General features: G+C 42.0%; 1 protein-coding gene across 2 annotated transcripts in view; it reads left to right on the top strand.

Annotated features, from left to right (window-relative positions):
- Positions 1 to 18,142: 18,142 nt before the first annotated feature.
- CCDC180 (coiled-coil domain containing 180) overlaps positions 18,143 to 27,488 on the top strand; it is a 161,483-nt gene continuing 152,137 nt past the window's right edge. Inside the window, exons 1-3 of one of the 2 annotated variants that reach the window (XM_033961663.1) lie at positions 18,143 to 18,217; positions 19,618 to 19,734; positions 26,722 to 26,912. In XM_033961663.1, coding sequence (XP_033817554.1) covers positions 19,666 to 19,734; positions 26,722 to 26,912 — 260 coding nt within the window. In that variant the 5' untranslated portion in view covers positions 18,143 to 18,217; positions 19,618 to 19,665. The remainder of the gene's footprint in view (positions 18,218 to 19,617; positions 19,735 to 26,721; positions 26,913 to 27,488) is intronic. The other variant, XM_033961664.1, reaches the window with a different exon arrangement.

Raw genomic sequence — 27,488 nt, 5'->3', positions numbered from 1 at the left:
GTTTACAATATGAGAACTAGTGCATTAACTGGGACATTACATTAATAGAGGTATAACTTTAGAACGATGGAGAGATACAATTAGATGAAAAGCAATATGGAGAGTGACAATTAGGTGAGAGAGAGTTATTAGATTACATGTTGTTCAATATTACTTTTGTAAAAGAGAATAGTTTTATTCATCTTCCTCATATACTGACAAACTAAAAAAGTTGGGGCTGTTCTCCCTGAAGAAGCAGAGACTTAAGTCCAGTGTTCCCGCTAAGGTGCGCTGGCCTGCGCGCGCGCACAAAATATTACATCGCAGCGCAAAGTTTCTCTTCACAGCGCACACACGCGTCGCAAAGGTAAGGGGAGGTAAGGTAAGGGGACGCATTGGGGGGATTGCACTTCCCCACAATTGCCATGCTTCGGTTCCTCTTCTTCCTTCCTTCCTCCCCCCCCCCCCCCCGCGGGACCCTGCGGCACCATCAACTCTTACTCCCTCTAATGTCGGCCCTGCAGCTCCAGACTTCCTCGCACCTTCTCCCCTCCCCCTTTGGATCGCTATTATTTTAAATGTTATAGCCGCGGAGCTGTATCCATCAGTGGAGATGTCTAACCTCGGCCTGCCCCGGAACTCTTACTGCAACAGTGACTTCCTGTTCCTGCCTAGACGGGCGGCTGCTGCAGTAAGAGTTCCGGGGCAGGCCGAGGTTAGACATCTCCACTGATGGATACAGCTCCGCGGCTATAACATTTAAAATAATAGCGATCCAAAGGGGGAGGGGAGAAGGTGCGAGGAAGTCTGGAGCTGCAGGGCCGACATTAGAGGGAGTAAGAGTTGATGGTGCCGCAGGGTCCCGCGGGGGGGGGGGGGGAGGAAGGAAGGAAGAAGAGGAACCGAAGCATGGCAATTGTGGGGAAGTGCAGAGCTGCAGGGAAGAGTGTTGCGGTACCCAGCTGGAGGGAGAAGGAAGATGAGGGAGGGAATTAAAGGAGATGCCAGGGCTTGGAGCATAGGAGGAAGGTATGCCAGTCTAAGGGAAAAGGAAGGGGGAGATGTGAGAGCATGGAGGGGGAACGAAAGATGGAAGAAAAGGAAAGGAGAGAGATGCCAGAGAATCAGGGAAGGGGAGATACCAGACTATGAGGAGAGGTGTGGGAGAGGGAAGGCGAGGAGAGAGATGCCAGACCAATGGGGTGAAAGGAGAGATGGAAGGGGGAGGCATACAGTTTCTGGAAGGGGCATAGAAGGAGAGAAGATGCCATATAGGGGAAGAGAGACGGCAGACAGTGGATGGAAGGAAGAGAGTTACAAGAAGATGAGGAAAGGAGAAACCACAGAAGACAAAGGTAGAAAAAAATTTCTATTTATTTATTGCTTTAGGAGACATGTGTCACTGTTTCTGTGAAGCATTGTATGCAGAGTCCAGCTTCTTGCTGGTTCAATTTAACCTTTGTCTATGTATTTTTATTTTATCCCCCCTTTTACAAAACTGTGAAGCGTTTTTAGCACCAGCCTTGGTGGTAGCAGCTCTGATGCTCAGAATTTTATGAGCATCAGAGCTGTTACCTCCGTAGCTAAAATCCACACTACAGTTTTGTAAAAGAGGGAGGGGTTAGTTTGTGATTACATATTCCTTACTAGGCGAAGGTGTTTTCTGTGTTCTGTGTGTTCGAAAGACATGGTTTTCTGTTAGGATTGACGGTGTAGGATTGATCTGTGCTGGTCTGGCTTGTTTAGTTTTACAATGGGTGTATTGATGTACTGCTCACTGCAATATGTAAGATGCTGCCTTTTCCTAGGTACTCATGTGTGACGTGTGGTTTGTTACTAAAAATCATGTTTTTCTTACAGATGGGGGGGGGGTGCCAAAAAATGATGGGCCCCGGATGTTACATATGCTAGGTACGCCACTGTATGTAAAGATACCAGAAAGCTGGCGTAGCAAAAACTTCTAAGTTTTGAGTATTTAACCCTCCCACAATCTCACGGGCACTCGTTTCAAGTTTATTGAGATTTTGATTTAAACGCAATATCAAATATTTTCAATGCGTATAACAAAAATAAATTTGGGGAAATAAATAAAACCATTTGAACCAGTGTTCCCGCTAAGCTGCGCTGGCGTGCGCTGGCGCACAAAATATTACATCGCAGTGCACACGTTTCTCGTCACAGCGCACGATCGGAAGAGGCGTACGGCAGATGGCAGGGCGGCGAGAGGAGAATCGGGCGAGTTGGCTCATAACTTGCTGGCGCCCGATATTTTTGGCTCACGGTGAAAAAAGTTTGCTCACAACACCCGCCCGCTTAGAGGGAACACTGGAGGAGACATGATAGAAACCTTCAAGATCCTGAAGGGCATAGAAAAAGTAGACAGGGACAGATTTTTCAAATTATGGGGAACCACAAGTACAAGGGGGCACTCGGAGAAATTGAAAGGGGACAGGTTTAGAACAAACGCTAGGAAGTTCTTTTTCACTCAGAGGGTGGTGGATACATGGAATGCGCTTCCGGAGGCTGTGGTAGGTAGGAGCACGTTACAGGGCTTCAAAGAAGGTTTGGATAGGTTCCTAGAGGACAAAGGGATTGAGGGGTACAGATAGGAGTAGAGGTAGGTTATAGGGATAGGAGTAGAGGTAGGTTATAGAAATAGTCAGGGACCACTGCTCAGGCAATAGGCCTGATGGGCCGCCGCGGGAGCGAACCGCTGGGCGAGATGGACCTCTGGTCTGCCTTAGTGGAGGCAACTTCTTATGTTCTTATGTTCCTAAAACTAAATAGCTATAAGAAATTCATAAGGCAAAGTTGCTTACCTGTAACAGGTGTTCTCCCTAGACAGCAGGGGGAATGCAGCCACACTTGTTGGTGAAAGTCCATTGACTGAGCTTGTGTGTCGGTGCTCTCCCCTAGCTATAATAAGCTTTAAGCTTACTGAGCATGTACAGGATGCCCTACTCCTCGAGCCACCTCCCCTCCCCTCCTCCCATCAGTTTTGTCTCTAGCAATAGAAGAGGAGCAGAGAGAATGGTGGGCAGTCAAGTGTGGCTACATTCCCCTGCTGTCTACGGAGAACACCTGTTACAGTAAGCAACTTTGCTTTCTCCGGAGACAAGCAAGGGATATGCAGGCATACTGTTGGTGAGTCCCAAGCTGAAAAAGCAGATGGGTGATGGATATAAATCACAATGCAAATAAATTACATAAGACTGATTGTCCAAAATGTCTTGTGCTAAGTTTTGGTCTAAACAATAGTGCTTTTTTTTTTTTTTTAGTTTAAATTAACTTTATTTATAAATCTTTATTGAAAAGCTATTAAAAAGTTACCGACTTATGGCAAATATACTGTCTTCTGGGAACAACATTACAAATTGGTTCTTCGCTTGTATATCTCTCCTAAACGAGCACACCTATCGGGGCTTTGCCCTACGGCTACTTGTCAGTGTTGTAATGCCCCAGAAGCAAGATTGTGCCACATGTTCTGGACGTGTCCTTTTGTGCAATCCTTTTGGGACTCTATTTTCCTTTTTGTGGACAGTACTTGGAACATAACTGTTCAGCGCTCATCTCTTGTGTTGTTTGGTGCTTCTCCACATTTTCATCCTCATCGACCGGGGGCAGCAGCTTTTTTACGATGGACTGTCTTGATTGCAATAAAGTGTATCCTGATTAAGTGGACGGATGTGGAGGCCCCTGACTATTACCTCTGGCATTGTCGCCTGATCAAACTCATGTCGTGGGAACGCAGAGGAGTGCAAGATATCTCTTCTCTGCCTGGTCGGGCCTTTCAACGTACTTGGGAACATTTCTGGACCACGATGACACCGGCTGCTCGTAGCCGCTTATTGAACTGTTAGACTTGTCAACTGTGTAGCATTGGCTTGTTCATTGATTCATTGTCTATGTCAGGTTCTTTCTTTTTGGGGTATTCAAGTTTCAAGTTTAATAGAGATTTGATTAATCGTTTAATCATAATTCTAAGCGATGTACATAATAATAAAATTACAAAATGTGGGGAACAATACAATAAATAACAAAAATCAGGTCTGACAAGACTATTGACAAACGTAACAAAACTAAGAACATAAGGGAAGAGAGGGATAAGAACTACAAATTATTTAAAAGTTAAAGAGACATATAAGGGAGATACAGAAGGAAAGGGAAGTTAAAAATTACTTCAATAAAATTAGAGAGAAAAAGTAAAATTGGTTGGAAGACTAAATGGTTAATTTTCAAAGGCGTCTTTAAAAAGAAAGCTCTTTAGTTTACTTTTGAATTTTTCTAAGTTGTGTTCTTCCCTCAAGTGAATAGGAAGTGAGTTCCAAGTTTGGGGGGCTGTAACAGAAAAAATAAATTGCCGTCTAGTATTAATAATTCTAAGAGAAGGAATCGTGTGGGTGTGCGGGAGGACGGGGGGGAGGGGGGGACTTGGGGGTGGGGTAGGGTTGCTTCTGGGTGAACTTTTGAGCCAGTTTTATTGTATTTTTGTGCCATTGTTATTGGATGCTTATGTTGTGCTCAATAAATATATTTGACAATAAATCTTCATTGATTTTCAAGTAGTAACAGTGCAATACATATGTTATACATACGTATAACAAATCAAGAAAAGCACTTTGAACTTAGAAATATTTGAAAGTAATCTTTTCCCCCCACCCCCTTTACTTAATCAATAATTTAAATGCAATTATCCTTCCAATAACCCACTCTTATTTAAAGTAGTAATACATTCCCACCCTGGATGTGTAAGGAAATCAGACAAAATTAAAGAGAAATGACAACTATATAGAAGCAATAAAAGATGCCAATGGGCCCCACACCAAATTAAATACATTACTATGCCCCATGATTTCAGCATTAATTTTTTCATATTTGTAGCTGGAGCATAAGTTCGCTCACCAGAAAGGAAAGTTAAGTCGATCATAGTTCTTTCAATTGCATGTTATCATCTGCATGGCTATTCCCGTCATAATTAAGAAAAGCTGGCATTTGAAGGGATGCATTTCTGAATCAGGGCACGACGATCTGCTCACAAGCCAGGTTAGCACACTGATTTAAGGCCTTATGTTTAGATCTGAGGCCTTGTGAAGGAAGTATGAATCCTTTCTTATTCCCTGCCACATCGACATTCTATTAGCAAGGAAAATAATAATAATAATAATAACTTTATTTTTGTATACCGCAATACCACAAACAGTTCAGAGCGGTTTACAATGTAAGAGACTGTACAAACACAGTGAAGATACAATGCAAGGGAATGTACTATGCAGTTGGGAGCAGTTTACAATGCAGGGGACTGTATATATTCAGTATAAGTGTTTATACAGCGAAGAACAATGCAGATTTACAATGCAAAAGATTGTACATATACAGCAGAGGTATTTATACAGTGAAAATACAGTGCGAGAGACTTATAGAGCAAGATACAATGCAAGGGACAGTATAATGCGGTTGAAGCGGTTTACTATGCAATGAAAGTTACATATATAGTGAGGATACAGGGTGATGAATGACAGGAAAAAATGCAACCAGTATCAATTACAGGAGGGTGCCAAGATGGGGAGGGGTTAGTGAGAAGGATGGAAGTATTAGATTGAGGGGTAGAATTTGGTTATTTGGTGAGGGGGGGTTCGAGAAATTTGTCATAGAGGAAAGATTTGAGAGATTTCCTGAAGGATGAGTAAGATGGGGCAAATGAGATGAGGGTGGTCAGGCAGTCTGTTCATCTGCTAGCTTGGAACAAGAGAGTTCTGTTGAGGCATCTTTTGTAGGAGCATCCCTTTGGGGAAGGGTAAGTAAACAGATAGGCATTACGCGTGCGAGTGGTTCCAGGGAACACAAAGTGGTGAGACAGATATATCGGGGACAAGCCAGTTAAGGTTTTGAAGCAGAGGCAGGCGAATTTGAAGATGACTCTCGCTTCTATTGGCAACCAGTGAAGTTTTCAGTAGTAAGGGCTGATATGGTCTGACTTTTTGAGGCCATAGATTAGGCGGACAGCAGTGTTTTGGATGAGTCTCAGACGTTTGATGGTTTTCTTGTAGGAGCCCAAATATATGATATTACAGTAATCCTAGCACCTTGTGACGAATTCTGAGGCATTCTCTCCTCCCCTCTCTTAAACTCCTGTCACATATTAACCTGACACAGGTTTACCATTATCTTATCACTTATCTTGTTTAGTATTCCTTATATGGGCAGCAATCAGACCCTGCCTAGTGCAAAAGCAGGCCCTAAGTTTAAGGCTAATCCCGAGAGGCTTAAGAAGCATGCATTATAACCTTTGGACTGTCACGTGCTATAATAAGATTTTAGACATATCAGAAGTGTACACAAAGGAAATCACTTTATTGTAACTATTATGAAGTATTCTTATGTCACATGAGATAGTAGCTTTGAGAAGCACGTGAAATATGTAAACAAATGAGTTACCTTGATATAATCCTCACTGTAAATGCATGATGAAATTATAACCTTGTAGAGCATTAGCTAAGTAATTAATGGAGCTAAGATTCTCAATAAATCCCGACTTTAAGACTGCGTGTGTGTGTTTCCTGTGTGACATCCCTACAAGTGGCGCCTGAACGTGGGACCTTTCACCCTGCTTGCTCCTTCTGGCAATAAGACTTGGTGCACCTCATCCTCCGGGATCCCTTCGAGCAAGTATGGGCAATTCCCTGTCAGATTTACAGTGTGCTCATGTGACAGAATTGAAGAATATTCTGAGACATACAGATAGAGAGGCCTCTGCTTCACAGTTAAACTGTTTAGTACAAGAGATAGGAGAGCAGGGATTATTAAAATTAGAAGATTGGCTTAGAGTTGGGAAAGTTTTGTATGCTGAGCCTCTGGCCTTAGCAGCCATATGGGTATGGCATCAGTGCGAGTGTGCCTTGGAGATGGTGGATACAGAGGCACCTTCCAAGGTGGCAATAGTTTCATTAACCGTTCCCCCTCCCCCCCCACCCCCGACTATTGAAGTCAGAACACATAACCAAAAATCATACCTACAGCACAGGTATCCCCAGCTCCTTTACAGGAAAAAACGGCAGAAACATTAGCGCAACCTTCAAGCGCGTTTCAAACAATGATACAAAAGACCAAAGAGGAAGGGCAATTAGCAGCAGAGGACATGAAAGATTTAATTCAAGCCTATCCAGTAACATATGCCCCAAATCCTAATGGTCCAGGACAGATAGCTACTTATCAACCATTATCCTTTGCAATGTTGCGAGAAATTTGTAAATATATTTCGGAGACAGGTTTAAAAAGTAATTTCACAGCCGAGTTATTTGAATCCATGGCTGGAGCGCATACTTTAATACTACAAGATTGGAAAGACATTATGCGCATGGTATTGACTACAGGTCAATATGTTATGTGGGATAGTGAAAATAATAAGGTGGCTCGACGGAGAGCTTTACAGTCTGGAGGGCTTTATACCCAAGATCAGTTAGCCTCAGGAACACCAGTTAAAAGTTACACAATAGAATTGATAAACAGGCTACAGGAGGCAATACAAAGACAAGTAGATAATAAGGAGGCTCAAAGTGATTTAATGATAAAATTAGCCAAAGACAATGCCAATTTAGATTGTCATAAGGTATTGTAAGGCTTAGGCAACAAGGCAGATGTTACCTTAGCCGATATGCGCGCTTGCGCTGACATTGGCACGCAAACATACCAAATGAGCCTTCTAGCAGCTGCAGTACAGAAAAATTCCACTCCAAAAGGCCTTCGTTATGGCTGTGGCAAGCCAGGACACTTCAAACGAAACTGCACGGCAAATAGTAATAAACTGCCTAAATTGAACAGAGGGCGCCCACCTGATACTTGTCTAAAATGTAAAAGAAAAAAAACGAGATGAGGTTAGAGATTTGTAGGTGCAGGATTTAGAGGCTGCGTCTGTGTGTGAGAAAGCCTGTGGGTGGGAAAGACAGGACTGTTTGCCTGCTTGAATGTGGGTTTTTTTTGTTAACTTTCTAGATTCTCTCCCTAGGTCCTTTGTTTGCAACTCTTCAGTACTGATAACTTTGATGTTATCTAGGTACATGTCCTTCTATAGCATTTGCTCCCTCTGGTTCAGCCAATCATTAACTGGATGGCAGGGCTCACTCAGAAGTTAATTTAAACTTTTTTGACAGGTAATCTCTTTAAGATAGGAGCCTTCTACGGTGATATTAATGTTTACATATAATGGAACTTGCAATTTAAGAATCGTTGTCTCTCACGTCTTTTATTTGTGAAAAGAAATATGTTTTTCAGAACAAGTGGGTAAGGGATTCAATGTCACTGCATGAACTGTGTATAGATATGGAATGCCTTCCAAGATAATTACAATTAAGGTGAGCTATTTCGGAATCATGTTATTATAAGAATTAATAGACTCCTCCTTGCTTGGGCATAACTTAAGGTTTGTATATTAATAGTATTTTGGTAATTTGTTGCAAACAACCTGCAGATTTGATCTATATAATACCAGACATTCAAAAAGTGATAGCGATTATTAACCAGCATTTATTAACACAATGGGTTGACAAGATTCAGGATAATATAGCACTTTCCTTATTAATCCTCCTGCAGAAACGCCAACCTATTGCAGTTTTAGGCCAGCTAACCCCAGATAATCGTTTACATATAGTGGAATGGATCTATTTACCACCTATGCCCCCTCAGAATATCAGTTCTCCTCAATACATGTAAAGTTCTCTAATTTGTAAGGCAAGAAATAAAGCCTTAAACATTATGGGATCAGACTTGCTATCTATCACCGTTCCCATTTCACAAGAGCAATGGGAATTTCTTTTTAAATCTAATGAGGAATTGCAAATTGAATTAACAAATTACATTGGCATTGTAGATTTTCATTCTGCACTAACACCTATAATTGATGATCTCACTGTCTATACAGACGGCCGCAGGACATGCAGAGTCATGCACTTGGCCCAAGAAAATGCTTCTTGGGTCTTATTCACTCCCCCACAACAATCCGCTCAGCACTCAGAAGTAGTCGCTGTTATTCTTGCACTGCAAACCTCTTCACACTGTCCATTGCACCCAATCACAGACAGTCTGTACTTTGTAATTTCATTTACCAGCTTCCTGGTGCCTATGTCACCCTGTCAATTGATGACAACTTACTATCATTGTTTCTTGAATTACGCTCGTTATTGTCAACACGTAAACACTCTCTTAGTGTGTTTCACATTCATAGCCATCAAAATCTTCCTGGAGTCATTTCTACAGGAGATAATATTGAAGACGCTGCACAATTTACCACTCCCATAGACAGTCATGCATTCTTCCACCAAAATGCCAAAGCCCTGGTGCAAATATTTAACATTCCCTTAAATCAAGCTACAACTATAGTTCAATCTTGCCCACAAATGCTCACTGTTGCATTCGGCTGCTGAGTATGGGGTGAACCCCAGGGGACTTGCAGTAAATCAAGTGTGGAAAATGGATGTCACACAATTTCCCCCTTTCAGGAAATGGAAATATCTGCACGTTACTATTGACACCTATTCTGGTTATCTCTGGGTAACATCACAAACAGTAGAAACAACGAATCAAGTAATTAATCATATGTTACAATGCATTGCAGTTATGGGAAAGCCGAAAACTTTAAAACCATACAATGGTGCTGCATATTCTTCCAATGCTTTTTATGAGTTTTGCTTACAATGGGATATCTAGCTGATTCACGGTTTGCCTTATAATTCTAAGGACAAGCCACGGTAGAACATGATTCACGGTTTGCTTATAATTCTACAGGACAATCCATATTTAGCACAGCACACTGTACATTCACATCTTATGTATTAAAACAGAAACCAGTGAAATATGCCGTTCCTAATTTGATAATAGAAAACTAGCTAAGACAGGTCTTAAAGCATTTAGTGAATATAAATGTTCAGGCTATCAGACCTCAGAAGTACCATACTGTATGTCTATAGGCTTTAAAGATCATACAGATTCAATTGGCACCCATAATTGTCATAGGCCTCTATAACACTTTGTTTTGTTTTTATATATATAAATATAAGTATTTTAGATATCAAAATGTACTCATCTTTCATCTACGCGGGTGGGGGTAGGCACTCCGACATAGACTATGTTTCACCCAAATGGGCTGTATCAAGGAAAATCCCCCTGCAATAGTGAAATAGTAGAATAATTTATCATCCTTAAACCAATTCTAATCAAACTAAACAGATAGACAAAGAAAACTTTCAGCAATACCTTACATCCAACGGCTCATGCTTCCCGCGATAGATTTTTAATCCAGGAAACATGGCCGCGGCGTTCAAGGCTATAAATAGCCACAGCATAATTTGAAAAAACGTGATGACATCAAACTTAATGTGAGACATACCCTTTATCTGATTGGCCAACCAAAAGCCCATTTAAATTAAAGTAAACCACTCGATTTTAGCATTCAAACCCAGAGGTGTAACAGTATTTAGCATATATATCCATTTTTGTTCTTTGAAATTTAACTTTTCTTTAATATCTCCACCCTCCCACCTATCAATAACCTGATCTATGACCCGCCATTTCAGATCCATAATTTTATGCTTTTTCTCCCTCCAATGTTGCACAAGGGGAGCCTCTAAATTCCCCGTATTAATTCTAGATTTATGTTCAGTTAGGCGAACATTAATTTTTCTGCTCGTCCGCCCTATATAGAGCAGTTGGCAAGGACATTGGATCATGTAGATGACAGAAGAGCTCTGACAGGACGTATTCGAACAAGCTCGATAGATCTTATTGGTCCACGAGTTACACCATGTGGGACCTTGCATAGTTAGTTCGCACCATTGGCATTGAGTGCAAGCTTGATGGCTAAATACAGTCCTATCATTTCTTTTTTTGATCTCAAAACGATGAGTAGATAGAAATTCCCCCACAGTCCTCCCTCTCTTATAAGAAGCAATCGGATAGTTCTGAAATTGAGAGCTCAGCTGGAGAATCTGCCAGTGTTTTTTAATAACAGCAAAAAAAGCAGTGCTAAGAGGTGTAAAAGGAAGTACCGCTATCAAATGGTCATCCTGTGTTTCTTCAATGGTGCGAACTAACTATGCAAGGTCCCACATGGTGTAACCCGTGGACCAATAAGATCTATCGAGCTCCTACACCATTAACATAAACGGTACCTCATCCCCTTCCTGGAAGCCGATATGTGGAGTCCCGCAAGGCTCACCCCTCTCTCCTATCCTTTTCAATATTTACATGTCCTCTTTGAAACTCCTTCTTCTATCCCCCCTGGAAACTCTCTACACCTATGCTGACGATATCCTCATCCTCCCTGAGACCGACTCGAACCTCACTAACCTCGCTGAGAACATATCCACATGTATAATGAACCTTCAATCCTGGGCACATTCTGTATAAATGAAATTGAACGAGTCAAAAACAAAACTACTTTGGCTCAGCCCAATATTAGGTCATTTACCCACCTCCATCCCATTATCTTCCGGCTCTACTCTTCAGCTTGAGTTTTCAAGCAAAGTTCTTGGCATCATCATAGACTCCTCTCTCTCCTTCAATGACCACCTCAACTTCTTGGTAAAAAAATGCTTCTTTAATCTTCATATGCTGAGGAAAGTGAGATCGTACTTTCATCATTCTCACTTCGTCGTCCTTGTTCAATCCACCATCCTCTCTAGACTGGATTATTGCAACTCCATCTATTTAAGCCTAACTAAAAAAAAACTCCATTGACTTCAGCTAATCCAGAACGCTGCGGCCAAGCATATTTTCGCTAAAGGCAAGTTCGACCACGTCTCCCCACTCCTGTCCAAACTTCACTGGCTCCCAGTTCACTCCAGAGTCCTCTTTAAATGTGCCTGTTTAGCTTTCAAGATCCTACATGGCATTCTCCCTCCCATTATCCCACTCTTCTGGAACTCCTCTAACCCTAATTCCACTAGATCCTCCCAAAAACTGAAACTATCATTCCCCTCTGCAAAAGGTATATCCCGCGTAGGAAAACTAGGAACATCCCTCCCCTTTAGAACCACAGAACTCTGGAACAACCTCACATCCCCGCTCAGAATTTCAAGCTCCCTCCAATCCTTCCGCAAACACCTGAAAACTTGGCTCTTTTCAAAAATCTAACACCTCCCGCTCTTTGGTACCCTGACCTTCTTTATCTTCCTAGCTCCTTTCCTTATAACCCTTCATTGTAGCTCCTTTTCAACCTAACCCTGTAAACCGTGCCGAGCTCTACGCTTGTGGAGATGGTGCGGTATACAAACCTAAGGTTTAGTTTAGTTTAAGTTTAGACACATTAAAAGTTTCCATTCTCACCTTGAAAAAGACTGATAATTTTCACATTAGGTGTTGTCACAACCCTAGCCCTAAAGCTAAGTTTGTGCCAGGGAAGACTGCTGATAACCCTAGCATTACTCTAAAGAGGGCCAACCAATGTGACAGGGCAAACTCTAATTCCCAGCTACGATCAGAGTTTGTATTGAGACACCAAGTTCCTGAGCCCTGGGGAGGGCAGGAAGCATATGAGAATAGCCCAGAGCAGCAGGAGGGGTGTCACCCAAGGGAACAGCCTAGGAAACAAACTCCTAGGGCAGGCAGTACTCAGCTGCCATCAATGATTAAAACCCCAAGGAAAGTGCAGTGCAAGCAGCAAGCTGCCCTTTCCCCTTGCAGGTTAGGGCGTGGTCAGCTGCATGCATTAGAGGCTGCCCTGAGGAGAGGTAAGTCAGTCTATCCTGACTCTGACCAGAGAGGACCCTCCCAGGACCAAGCTCCTGACTCACCTATAGGACAGGACATTGAAATGCCTGAGGCAGCTCCTGTCCCTGAAGCCAGCCAGCTCTTCAATCCTGAACCCATGGAATGTATGGAGTCTGCCATGGAATATGGAGATACAAGGATGGATGAAAGCTAAGTTCAATAACTTCATTGGTTTTTTTTCTATATTGGAAAAGTTGGGGATTTTTGGTGGTTTTGGAGTACCTGATAAATCCCAGTGCACAGCTAAGTGAGCAGTGCTGAGCCCACTGCTACAAGTGTGCCTGTTTGTGTGGGACTTTGAAACAAGATTGCGGTTATTGGACTATTTTTGAGTTTTTGCCTTTTTGCAATTTGTTTGTGATTTGTTGTGCTAATTGAGTGAAAGGCAGTAGCGGGGAGAATCCACCAACCATCCTAGGGTTGGGTTTGTGGGGCCAATTTGTGGCAAGCTGTTGAAAAGCTATTTTCAGGTGGATTCAGCTACTCCCTTCCCCCCACCAGTGTGCATTAGTTGGTTGGGGCAGACCGGTTGCATACCAGGTCTCTGCAGTGTTGCTCAATCCAGGGAGCAACCTTTTTGGAAAGACTCATTTAGGGCTGAGCAATTAAGATAGCTGTATGTGGGTTTTTTTCCTGCTCAGTTATTGGGACTATTGCAGCTAAGCTATCAGGTATTGTCTGTGATACGTACCTATTTGCACCTGACAAGAAAGTGAGGGCTATATTATTTAAAGCCCTGAGTTATTTTTTCAAATTGTTTGGAACTGTAGCAGTTACCCTGCATGAAGTGTTTCAAGGCCAATAAATTGAGACACTATTTGGAAAAGAACTTTATTCATTCTGACCATTTTGTTGTGTTTCTTATTATTAAGCCAGCAGGACCTTTAACTTGTTTTGAAGGCACGTGGAAATCGACCGTGGCAAAGCGGTGAACGGGACCTAAGTCGAATCCCGGCACCGGCCTCGCCACAGTGTGCACCTGTTGTGCTTTGTCTTTTTTTATTTAACAAACCTGTATGCTTTATTGCATAATCTAATAAGTCCATTATGATATTTTGTTAGCTGTTGTATTTTCTTTATTATTGTCTCATGCATTGTTCTCAGAAAAGAACTCTTTGTTTATCCCATATTTTTATGTACTGTAACACCTGTCGCAGGTAATAGGCCTGTCCCACAGGTGGCAGTGATTTACATTTTTGCTTATTTGCTGACCCATCACAAGTTCTTTTAACGATTTAAATTTAATTTGAGAACTTGGCCCTTGTACCACACTTTAAGAAGACAAAATCTGTCTTGTGTGTATTCCTTGCTTGTATCATCTTCACATGAGTTAACTGTACATATTATGCATATATTTGGGCTTGCTGCAAGCAGAACTGACTTTACTGATTGTGAGAGAGGAAGGTTGGTTAGGAGTGAACTCTCAATTTCCAAGCTGTGAGACTGAGACTGCGGAGATTGGGATGCAGTACTTGGCTGTTCTGCTGAGAGAGAAGAGAAGGATGGTCCCCTAAGGGAATTGGAAGAGCATCCAGAAGATCTAGGAGCAGTGGATACCATATCTGTCTGGGCCACCAGGGTGCAATAAGTATAAGTTGCGCCTTGTCTGCGGTAACTTTCTGAAGAACCCTGGAAATGAGAGAAAACGGTGGGAAAGCATAGAAAATATTGTGCTCCCAAAGAAACGCATCTCTTGCTATTGAGATGGCAGGCATTGAGAGGTCTGAGATCGAGGATCGGGCGGAGACCTTGCATCTTCTTGGGAATTAGGAAAAATTTTGAATAAAACCTCCATGACTTTCTGTGAGGGACGTGCCACTAAAGTTGCCACTGGAAGAGAGGCAGTATCACCCCTCTGGATAGGCTTCTTTTTGTATCCTGTCGCAACTGCTGGTTTTTTCTTCTCTGCCGGTGTTGGTGGCACTGACTGGTAAGTTTTAATATTTATAAGCTCTATGAAGAAAGTAAAAACTTTTTCAAGAAAAGGACAAAACACAATTGTATGTTACAGCTTCTTTTCTGTGTTATACAGGGAGACCCTTGATAAAGCACCTTTTCATGCAAAACATGTCGGGTCTGACTCCCGGGTTTGGCTGAGATAAGTATTTAAATACATTTTACACCTATTTATTGAAGAAATACTAAATAAACTACATTTAAACATTATAAAATGAAAAACTATTGAAAAAAAGATATCAAATCGACAGCCAATGATGAAGCACCACAACATGCTTCCCACGGTATAAAATTATTACAGTGGAGGAGTGGTGGGGCTGAGGCATCTTTTTGAATTTACAAGAGATGCACTAACATTCAATTAATCCAGTATCTTTGATATTGTACACAACTAATTTAGAAGCAGCCAGTGGTAACAACAAATGTTGTAAAGATTTAAAAAATTCAATCTGGTTCGAATTAGGTGCTTCGGGGGAGGGGGGTGGGACAAAAGCTGGAAGGCAGTGAGGGGGGACATAGGAAGAAGAGAGGGAGGGAGGAAGGAAGAAAGGAGAGAAAGAGGCAGAGAAAGGGGGGGGGTGTAAGCAGAAGAAAGACTAGAGAGAAAGGCCTGGACCAAAGAGGAAAGACAGGAGGCAAATGAAGGACTACGGGAAGTGCAGACAGAGGGGGAGAGACCCTGAGGAAGAGCAGAGAGAGAAAAGATCATAACAGAGGAGGGAGAGAGAGAGAGACCTGGAACAAAAGATAAAGGAAAACTGACACTGGATCTGGGGGCACTAAGGACATAGGAAGGAGGCACTGGGGACATCAAGGACATGGGAAGGGGCACTAAGGACATAGCAAGGAGGTACTGAGGGCACTAAGGACATAGGAAGGAGGCACTGGGGGCACTAAGGACATAGGAAGGAAGGAGGGAGGGAACAGAAAGGGACAATTGTTGGGCCTAAGTGCAGAAAGAAATGAAAGAAAGGATGCACTCAGAAGGAAACGCAACCAGACTCATGCAATCACCAGACAGCAAAGGTAGGAAAAAAAGATTTTATTTTCAATTTAGTGATCAAAATGTGTCTGTTTTGAGAATTTATATCTGCTGTCTATATTTTGCACTATATTTGTCTATTTTTCTATAGTTACTGAAGTGACATTGCATATTTTAAAGTCATCTGCCTTGACATCTTTGAAAACCCCTCAAATATAAATGATAATTAACATTTTCTCTGCGTATAGTGCTTTGTGTTTTTTTTTAAAATTTCATGGTTACCATTATGAATTAATAAGATATTCAGGAGGATCCAAGATGGCGGCGCGATAGTGTTGGCGTCTCTTAACTGTCTCCACTGAGCTAGCAATTTTGATTTTCCCTCTCACAACAATGCCTCATACTAAACGCAAAGGAACTCTGAAACCGGTTCCCTCCAAGTCTATGAGCTCAATGCCAGTTCAGCAGTCTTTAGAGTGGTATTTGACTCAATTCTCTAACCTTTCACCGAGAGAAGAGGGACCTGCAATAAGCTTGGACGATGGAGCGTTCAATCTTCTGGGGCACGAAGTATCTCTGTCCCCTCTGGATTTCAGTGCACCACCGTGTCAGGTGATGACACGGGTTCTACTGGTGGTGAGCCCAGGGGCGGAAGTCGCAGGACTGGGCTCAAGCCAGGAGGGAGGTACATCTGAGGAAAGCAATCTCTGGAGCAGCAGCGAGTATTTCACAGCTTTCAATTCCTCCGGTGGTGACCCTAGAAAGTATTTGGCAGATCTTGAAAAGGCTGGATGGAATGATGACTAAATCGACTCAAGAGGTACTTAACTTATCTGATAAAGTAGATAATCTTTCTAAAAATTTTGAGAAATCCCAACAGGAGTCTACAGAGCAAATGCTGCAGGTTAAATCTGATATAAAAGATTTAAAAGACACAACAACAATTTTGATTAAAGACAAGATTATGATTCATCAAAAGATAGAACAACTTGAAAATTACAACAGAAGATTAAGGGCTCCCCCAAAGCCACAAAAGCGGCTTTAGCATGTGCGAATTTTAATCATGCGCTACCCCCGCGCTAGATGAAAAACTACCACCTGCTCAAGAGGGGGTAGCGGTTAGCGCGGCCAGCAGTTTAGCGCACGTTAAACCGCAAATGTGCCTTTGTAAAAGAAGCCCTAAATATCCGAGTACTGAATTTCCCTAAATCACCATCTTTAAATTGTTATTTCTTCAAAAAATATTTAATGGATGTACTTAAGTTTCCCCAGCAAGCAATTCCACCAATAAATAAAATATATTACATTCCAACATTTTCTACTAAGGTGGGTGAGGAAGGAAATTTGTTGCAGGAAAGAAATTTGTTGCAGGAAAAAATTGAAAAAGGTGAATTATCAGCTATCTTGGAAGATTCCCTTTCTGAAGTAAAAGAAAGGGTAACATTATTAGTATCTTTTGTATTTGAACAAGACTTGAACTCTGTGATGAAGTTTTACTTCCGAAACGCACAAGTGACATTTGCTGGGGAAAGAATTTGGATTTATCCAGATATTTCAAAAACTACACTAGATTGCAGGAAAGAATTTCTTATTATGCAAGATGAAGCTACAAAATTGGGGGCCTCTTTTTTATTGGCATACCCATGTAAATGTTTGATTCGATATTTGTGGGTTAAGTATACCGTTTTTGCCCCTTCACAATTACGTGCCTTTCTAGATCTTAAAAAGATTTCTAGTGATATATGATAACTGGATATATGATATCTGGGTTAGTTAATTGTATACTGCTTTTTTAATTCTTTATGGAATCTCCTCCATGGGTAAATTGGACCTCCTTCGATAAATGATGGTCTAAGATAAGAAAATATTTGTAATCTATCAATTATAATTCCTTATGTACAATGTATTTTTTCTGGATTTTCTGTAACAAGTGTTTTACTTGTATATAAATAAAATAAAAAATAAGATATTATGTGTACATGAAAAATGAATTTGGGGGCGGGAGTGACAATTGATGTCCCGTTTTGATGAAAAAAATAAATAGTTTTGCTAAAAGTAAATAGTTTTGCTAAAAGTATGGTAGGTCTGAATTCGCGCTAATATAACTCCCCCACCCCACTTCCTAGCCTTTCCACTTTCCAACACTAGTTGGGGTTGGGGGTTTTTTGGTTGTTGTTTTTTTTTAATAGCTCTAACGCCAATTAAACCTATCCATAAAACAAATCTATAATCCTCTTAGATGTTTGGAAGTCAGCGGCTCCCAAATATTCGTTTTCCTATCCTAGCACAAAGGAAAGTTTAAAACGACAGCAAGTGGCTCCACTAGAGTGAGGCTTGGAACGCCTGAGAAACTGGAGCACCAGAATGAGTCTAGGAATAGGAAGCGACCGGACTCCTAGTTGTGCAAGCTGTTTTTTATACGCATGCGCAAAAGTGGCCTCCGATAAAAGGGGTGGCGCCAAGAAACTGTTCACTTGGTAACGCAGCGGTATACTGACGCTAATCTGATAGTCTGTCTTGCAAGCTAGCTCCGGAGATCAGGTATTTGATCTGTACTATGCAACGTCTGTTGATCAGCTTTTCGGGACATCCCTACGGAGAGTGGCCCTGGTGGCTTTCTCCCTTCCGAAACCTGAGTCCGTTATATATATAAACCAGAACTGCACACAATAGTAGAGATGCTGTTGTGCACCATGGATCTATACAGAGACATTCTGATATTCTTCGTTTATTCTGAATATATCATAACATTCTAATTACTTTTTTGACTTCCAGCTCACGCTGAGGATTTCAATGCATTTTTTTCACAGTAACTCCAAGGAGCTACTCTATATAAACTTTTACAAATAAAGCACCCAGTCAGTGCAATGGGGAATGGAATCTGTATTTATTGAACTTATAGGTTTTATCCAAAAAGTATAGGATGTTTGCATAAATTCTATTGCCACTAAAGGCAGGAAACAGTCTTTATAGTTGTTAAATGTCAGCTGGACTCATCTCTGTGGCAGTACAGTAAAACCTTGGTTTGCCGGCATAATTCGTTCCGAAAATATGCTTGTAATCCAAAACACTCGTATATCAAAGCGAATTTCCCCATAAGAAATAATAGAAACTTCACAACCTAAAAACTTTAATACAAAATTCTGTATGGAGTGGTTATTGCAAGACCTTGCTTGTTTAGAACAGTCACTACACTCCTGCAGTGTCAGAGAGAGAACCATCAGCTTGGTTGTAATGATATGATGTGTGTAATCTGTATGTACTTGTATTGCAAGACCTTACTTGTGCGCCTGGAACTTCCGGTTGGGCGGTATATAAAAAAATAAATTATTATTAGTATATCAAGTTAAAATTTAATAAATTGTTTTGCTTGTCTTGCAAAACACTTGCAAGACCATACCATACCAAGTTACTTGCAATCCAAAGTTTTACTGTATTTGTATGATGTCTAAGCTCAGCACTGCATTGTGCATCTGCATTCCTCTTGCCTGGCAGCTTTGAGACCAGTCCTTGATCTCCTGCAGTGCAGCATGCAGCAGAAGAGCCAAGCGCAGGATACCCCCCTGATGGGTGACTGGTTTAGATAATAGCTCCAAAGCAGTTCTATCTGACATTATATGGTGGCAGCTCACCAGTGCAGGGGCAGCCAGACTATTTTAGCCTAAGACTTTGCATTGAGTGTTGCCTTCTGCATGTATTGGGGCCAGCTCCCCAGAATGCTTGCTATAAGCCTGCTCTTTCTAAAAACACTACAGCACTTCCCACTATCTCCCTCTTCTCCTGAGTTGTCATTTTGTACAGGTCGTGTCTTGTTGACCTCATGGTACCTAGAACAGCTGTGGGGAGAAGGTTTTCAAGTAGATTTATGGTTTTATAAGAATCTACTGATATTTTAGATGATTCCTCACAATAAAATAACCAACTTCACTCTTTTTTTTAAGCAGGTACAGGAAATCTGTTTGAGTGAATAAAACAAGGACTGATATGGCATGGCGATGGTGGGGGAATCACATGTCATTCCTAGTGGAAGAGTGTATAGACAGATTTTTGATGCTGAGGTATAATTAAAAATATTAATAATGATATAAAAGTTTATCATTCTTTCATTCAATTTGTATTCCCCTGAACTTTATGAGAACATGAGTTTGTAAGCCATTTCTATGGGTAAAACAGCATTCTGCATACAGAAATTGATGCTCTTAAAATTGCCCATTCTGTGGGTAAAAGTTTACTAACAGCATCCTAGTTTGTACTTTTACCTAGAATTAGTAGAACTGGAACAGAATTTAGACTCATGCCTGTAAGCAGTCATTTTAGAAGCCTTAATCACATTTTGGATGAGCCTAAACAAGCATTTAGACATATAGAGTCGTGCAAACGTTGTGGATCACCTCCGAGTAATACATTGTTCCGTCTTTCTTGATGGGTCACAGCAATATTTCTGATGCCTACTGCTGCATATTATATACTGACGTGTTCAGAATTTTGTGCTCTTATCACCCTGCACTTTTTTAATTGACTTATGACTTCAGATTTAAGACTTGTAACGCATAAACTGAGTAATGTTGAAAATGTCGATATTTTGCGTCAAAACCGGGTCACTCCATTTTCAACCAATGGCGTTTGTTTTGAGGAGTGTAGCATTTATGCGCATATATGGCGAAGCGGGAAAATCAGTTTTCATAACCATCAGCTGCTCCAGTGACAGCATAATCGCAACAAAAGAAGAACGTGTGACGGTGGTTGTACTTAATGAAAAAGCTATTCAAGCTGGCAAATTTGCAGCCGGGGTGAAGTGCAATCAAATATAGTCATACGCTTGCTCAGTAAGAAAAAAGAGACAGGAAATGTGACTGACAAGGTTGTTCACCAGATCTCAGTGGCAAATCGCTAACTCATATCACCAAAATTGTCAGTCAAGTGGCAGGAAATGTGTTCAGTGAACGTATCAGCCTCAACAGTATGTCGGCGGTGCCTGGAGTATGGCTTACGTGGCTGTAGAGCAAGAAAGCAACCATTGGTAACGGCGATGCAAAGAAAGCAACCATTGGTAACAACGATGCAAAGAAAGCAACCATTGGTAACGACGATGCAAAGAAAGCGATGGATTGAGTGGATCAGAAAGTACTTAATGTGGACTCCAGAGGTGTGGGAAAACGTTCTTTTCAGCGATAACAGTACTTTCTGTGTGTTAGAAGGCCAGTGCAACACTTTGTAAGATGATTTAAGAATGAGGCTATCAAACCACAGTGCCTGGACTTGACTTGTAAAGCATCCGACAAAAATCATGGTCTGGGGCTCTATGGCATTGGATGCTTTCAGGTGATTGATGGCTTGATGAACGGTGCCAAGTATCTCTCCACTTTGTAAAATGTAATGGTTCCTTCTACAATGAGTCTCTTCTAGGGTGACTTCCACTTCCAGGATGACAATGCACCCTGTCATCGGACAAAGATGGTGATAAAGTGGATCACATCGAGCCATATTCAGCAGCTGGAATGGCCAGGGCAGTCACCAGATCTCAATCCAATTGAGAATCTTGCTATCAAGGTGTTTAGAAAACACCCAAAAACAAAGGTTGAGTTGATTGAAGCACTGATTAATGTTTGGCACCATGTTTTACAGCCAGATGAACTTCGAAAATTGGTTCACTCCATGCCTCAACGCTGTAAACTTGTTATCAAGAACAAAGGCTGGCCCATACATTATTAGAATTTAGCAGAAAACATCTAGCCCTTTTCAGAGCTACCTCCTCTTGAAGGGGGTAACAGTTAAAATACAAATAAACTTAGTACGTATTGAAATAGCTAATGTAATCCATTTACGAAATATCAACATTTTTCGACATTCTGCAGTTTATGCGTTACAAGTCTTAAATCTGAAGTCCTAAATCAATTTAAAATTCACAGGGTGATAGAACATAAAATTCTGAACACGTCAGTATATAATACACAGCAGTAGGCATCAGAAATATTGCTGTGATCCAGCAAGAAAGATGGAACAATGTATTACTCGGAGGTGATGCAAAACTTTTGCACAGCTCTTGTATGTTGCATACACATTTAAATCCCAGTTTTACAAAGCTGGGATATACACATCCAAAACTTGACTATGTACATATGGCAAGGGAACGTGCTCTTGGCGGGATAAGTGTAGTTCCCATTTCCAAAGGGAAATGCACATTTATGGCTTCTAAGATCAAGAACAGGATTTATGCCTCTTCCCCAGGTGTGTCTAGGTTAAAGAAAGTTGCTTGTTTTTTGTTTTTTTTGCAGCACTTTGCTGGAGGGTTTAGCGGTTATCACTCCTTAATCCCACAGAGTTTTCCTTCCAGAGGCCAAGGTGTGCAAATTGCAGGTGAAGATTCGCTCTCTGATGCATTGTCGATATCCGCTGGCACAAGACTAACAGGCACAGGTGCTCACATGCGTCCTCTTCAGTATGCGCTTCTTCGGCAGTGGTCACCACAGATTCATGATTTGAGCTTTCCTGTCCCACTTCGGGGATTAGTTCGGCATAGCCTACGCTTTTGAATCCAGTCTTCCAATCTGGTTCAGGGAGTGAGTCTTGATCAGCCCCGGTGGACAGTGCTTCTCACGAACGCCAGTCTCCTCGGTTGGGGAGCTCAATGTCTCGGTTGCTCAGCTCAGGGCTGCTAGTCTCCGGTGGAGATGTCCTAGTTGATCAGTGTTCTGGAGACCAGAGCCATTCTGCTAGCATTGGTGGAAATATAGTTCTTGCTGAAGGGCAAGTCAGTTTGAGTCCTCTCAGACAATGCCACAGTGGAGGTCTATGTCAATCGTAAGGGGGCACCAAGAGTCACCTGGTGGCACTGGAGACCTATCTGCTTATAGAATGGGCTGAGGCTCATCTGTGGGACATTTCAGCTTCCAGCGTTGATGGCGTGGATAATATCCAAGTGGATTTTCTCAGTCGTCATGCGCTGGATCCCGGTGAGGGGTGTCTCGGGCTGGAAGCCTTTGAGTTGATTGTTCAGTCCTGGGGTCAGCTGATCATGGATTTCATGGCCATGAGTGCCAATGCCAAAGCGCAGAGGTTCTTCAGTCGGCGCAGAGGTTCTTCAGTCGGCGCAGGGATTGCCAGGCCCAGGGCCTGGATGCTCTGGTGTACGATTGGCCAGCGGACAACCTGCTTTATGTCTTTCTGCCATGGCCTCTGGTGGGCAGAATTCTTCTTTGGATTGCCTGGCAAGCAGGCTGTGCGATTCTTGTGGCTCCAGACTGACCCAGGTGTCTGTGGTATGTGGATCTGGTTCGTCTGCTTAATCCTCTCCCGCTGCCCTTCTCACCTGATCTTCTGACTCAGGGTCCCATTCCAATGTTCGATCCAGGTCCCTTTTGTCTTACAGTTTGGCTCTTAAAAGGGCTCATCTAAGGAAGAAGGGATATTCGGATAAGATGATCTCCACTCACTTGGGGTCTAGGAGAATTTCCAGCTCTTGGGCTTATGTCCATGTTTGGTGTATTTTTGAGGAATGATTTTCCATTCGTAGTGTAGTACCCCTTATATCTGCTTTGCCTCACATTCTGGAGTTTCTTCAGGATGGCATGGAGCGAGGCCTTGCCTGGTCCCCCTTCAGGTTCAGACACTGCTTTGTCTTCCTTTTGCAGTCTTTTGCGTGGTAAGTGTTGGCCTCCTCTCCAGATGTGATTTCTCAAAGCTTATTCCACTTGGGGTCAAGCAGCTTCCTGGGCAGAATCTTCTCTTACCTCTGGTGGATATCTGTAAAGCTGCAGTTTGGTCTCTCCATTCCTTTGTTCAACACTACCATGTGGACATTCAGGCGCGTCGGAATGTGAGGTTCTCTGAGCGTGTTCTTGTGTTAGCCCTTCAGGGGTTCCACCCATGATGGTCACTGCTTTGGTATGTCCCATCTGTTTCTGTGCTGGTCTGAGGGGATGCTAAAGAAGGAGAAATTAGGTCCTTATCTGCTAATTTTCTTTCTTTGTCACTTTGGTGTTTTTCATGAAAAGTATGAGTTTTTCTGTGGGAATTGGTTGTTTGGGGAGTTTAAAGAGTAGTGGCATTTGGTTTAGCTGGCAAACTGTGGGGCATTTCTGAAAAGTTCTTGTTCTAATCAATATCCAACAGTGTTTTTCCCTTTGTCTTCTCCTTGTCAGTGGGGAGTTGGGATGTTATTGTTTTTCAGCCTTGTTATTTTCTGCTTTGCTATTCGTTAAGACTGATTGTAATAGGGACTGCACAGCCCACTTAAACTCTAGCCAAAGTTAGTGTCTCAGTCTCCACCTACTGGCAGAGGAGTGTAAACCCATCCATTTCTGTGCCAGTCTGGAGAGACTGAAAGAAAAGAAAATTAGCAGGTAAGGACCTAATTTCTACTTATTTTTCAGAAGCACTGAATATCCCACACTTACACAGAGATGCACAAGCAAAGGAAATCTTATAACCTAATATAAGAGTCACAGGTGGCAGAATCACCACAGATCATAGACAGAAGAAATATACTTGAACAAGTGAAGGATAAAACTGGGTATTGGAATATTGGGTACTGTATTAGAGAATTCCAATGGCAAAAATCTAGCACTATTAATGCTATGCCCACTCTAACACAGGAAAAGAAAGAGAAAGGGAGACAATATGAGGAAGAGAGACACACTTTTATATCATTCTCAGTAGAATCAGGTAAAGATATTCAGCTGAAAGATACTCACTGCCTTAAAGAAGAAATAGCAGGCAGTGGCCTAGGTCCATACACTCAGAGAGGGAGAAGTCACACAATTCACGCAGAGCATTCATTGGAGAATTTCTGTTAGAGGCACAGGGAGGCAAAGTCCATACTAGGGGTCAACAGAAATTCCCCTCAGGCTCTTCTTTTATTCAGTACTTTTCCTATTGGTCACTATGGAGGATGGCAATTATCCTTTCCTGTTCTTTTAGTGTCAGTCATAAAACTTCTCTGTTTCCTTTCAAGTGGCAAGTACCCTGCTAAAATCTGACAGTATTTCTGACAAGAATGAATACCCTTTTTGATTTTATTGGGGGTATAAACACGCACATAGTTTTCCCAGGCTAAGAGATAATGGGTGCCTATGATTAGTGGAGGTCATGCACAAAATAAACTAGGCCTTTCAGCAGATGTGAGGCATCAGAATGTCCATAATTCTGAAGTCTAGGTCTCATAACCTAATTTACTTCTATCCATGGGAAAGGATGCATCCACTAGAACTGGGTTATGGGAGAAAGCATCCCAGGTGTTATTTACTGCTTTACAGCTAGGGAAAAACACATAGAGGGGCATAATCGAAAGGGATGTCTAAGTCTGTTTATGTCCATCTCGCAAGTCGTTCAAAGAAAAAAAACAGCTTAAGACACATTTTCGAAAGATACGTCCAACTTTTTTTTATTTTGAAAATTGTCTAATTATATGTCCTGACGATCTGATCGTCCAGGCCACTAAATCATCTATCTTTATACCACATTTTCGTCCAACTTTCCGTCCAAGTCCAAAACACCTAGAACAAGCCCTGTTGGACATGGGAGGGGTCTGCAAAGTGATGGATTGAACACCCAAACATGCCACCTAAATAGTAGGGTACCTTACAGGACACTGCTGTGAACTTCACAAAAAGGGTGCCTTGTCTTCTCCCTACAGCTCCCTTATAGGTTACGGTGAGGCCACCAAACCACCTCCAGAATCCCCTAGACCTACATATCTATCACCCCAATAGCCCTTATGGCTGCAGGAGCCACTTATATGCCAATACAAAAGGGTTTTGGGGGTGTATAGGGGAGTGCACATGTTTAAGTATCAATGCAGTGATTACAGGGGCTTATGGGCATGGGTCCTCCTCTCCATGAGTCCTTAACCCACCCCCAAGACGACTCAAGCTGCCTCTGGGCTGGACGACTAGGCTTTCCTATGCCAGGTGGCCAAGTGATGATGGTCTGGAGGCTGAATTTTAAAGTTATGATTAAAATTTTTATGGGGGTGGGGAGGGGTTAGTGATCACTGGAGTAGTGTGTGGGGGTCTGTTTTATGTGTTTGCAGTGCTTATCTGGTGATTTTAGGTGGGTTTTTGTGACTTAGACCATGTTTTAAATGGTCTAGGTCACAATGTCCAAGTTCCGTCTAGGCTCTGTTGTAAAACTTTTACATGCTGTATGACTAAGTCTAAGCCGGCCCACGTCCCGCCCAACTCCCACCTTCGACACGCCTTCCGAAACGCCCTGTTTAGCTTTGGTCGTTCAGCGGCACTATGAAGGGCTAGGTCGTTTAGAAATACGTCCAAAACCCATTTTTATTATTGGCACTTGGACGTTTTTGAGAAATGTTCATCCAAGTGCCGACTTAGGCCGGTTTTTGGACGTTTTTCTCTTTCGATTATGAGCCCCATAGATATTAGGTAGAGAGGAAAGACAAAGCCTGATCAAAAGGGAAATGGCCTATGCTAAGAAAGCCTCGGAGGTAATTTTTTATTATCCTTAATAGATGAGAAATACATACAGAAACTAAATAGAAGGTAGTTACAGGAAAGATCAAAGCACAAGAAGATTCAGGCCTTCTGTAAACACTAGTGTCTCTTTGTCTTGTAAACCAGGCTAAATGTGATGTGCAGAATTTTAGAGAATTTTCCCCATGAAGTTCTCTTTAACCCTTTTCTCTCTCTGTTTGCCACACCAGTTCTTCAGCTACTGCCAGAGCCTTAATGCATGCCAAAAAATGGCATTGTTGCTCACAAACAACATGTGTTTCTATGGTTCTTATGGGAGATCTGCATATCCAAATAACTGTTACGTGGCACTGTTGCTTTCATTCAATATCGTTATGTAAAGCAGCCGTTTTCATCATCTGCCAATTAAAGGGTTAAAGCTGTTTGTACTGTTAAGCTCCATGCACTAATAGTAGTAAAAGAGGAAATATCTTGCAAGCCTGAATGCTTATACAGTTTTCATGCAGCACATCTTTTGCCCAAGGGTTTCATTTCCTACAGCTGGAGGAAGGGAAAAATTCTACAGAAGATAATGTACAAGCAAAAAATATCTTTCTTATATTTTGCTTGAAGGTGCAGTTGGTTCGTTCACTGAAGGAGGCACGAAACAGGGCTGCACATCATGTATTCCCTTTGGAAAGTGTCAGGATCCCTCTGGTCAGAGATGTGGAGACACGAACTGGAGCTCTTTTGTCTCCCCGCCAGCAGTTGTGGATCGAGAGCATGCCCAATGACTGCTTTACTGAGAACCCAGTTTACTACCGGTATGTATTTAGCAATCTTGGTTAACCAAAGATCACTATTGAACCTATAATTCTTATCAGCTGGTTAGTCTGGAGCATTCTAAGGCATTTTCAGAAGTAATTAGCTCTCAAATAAAATTAAAAAACATAATACCCCAGAAAGTTTTTGTCAGCTATTTTAGTGATCTTAAAATTAACCGGCCAATTTTCAAAGCAATTTGAGTGGGCAGAATCTCTCCTGCTTGCTTAAGCCGCTTCCACCATCTAGGTGGGGATATTCATCAATATTTAACTGGAAAATGCCACTGAATATCCCCACAGAGTACTTGACCAAAAAGTGGGCAGGTCAGGTTTGGTGCTGGGGGTAGCACTGGGGAGGTGCCTGTGGTATGCTGGCATTATTCAGTACTGGCACCTGCATAACTATTTGTACTTTTTAAAACTTTGCTGATCCACCTCCTTCCTACCCCCTTCCACTCTAGGCTGAAATGCTCCAAGCTCTTCCCTTCCTCTGACCGGCTCCCTGAGCCTACCTATCTCCCTGTTGATCCAGAAGGGAGTTGTTGGGGTAGAAGTGCAGCCTCACTCCTGCCTCTT

This window comes from Geotrypetes seraphini, chromosome 10 (assembly GCF_902459505.1).
Source record: "Geotrypetes seraphini chromosome 10, aGeoSer1.1, whole genome shotgun sequence".
Classification (NCBI taxonomy): domain Eukaryota; kingdom Metazoa; phylum Chordata; class Amphibia; order Gymnophiona; family Dermophiidae; genus Geotrypetes; species Geotrypetes seraphini.
This window is presented reverse-complemented; position numbering and strand designations above follow the sequence as displayed.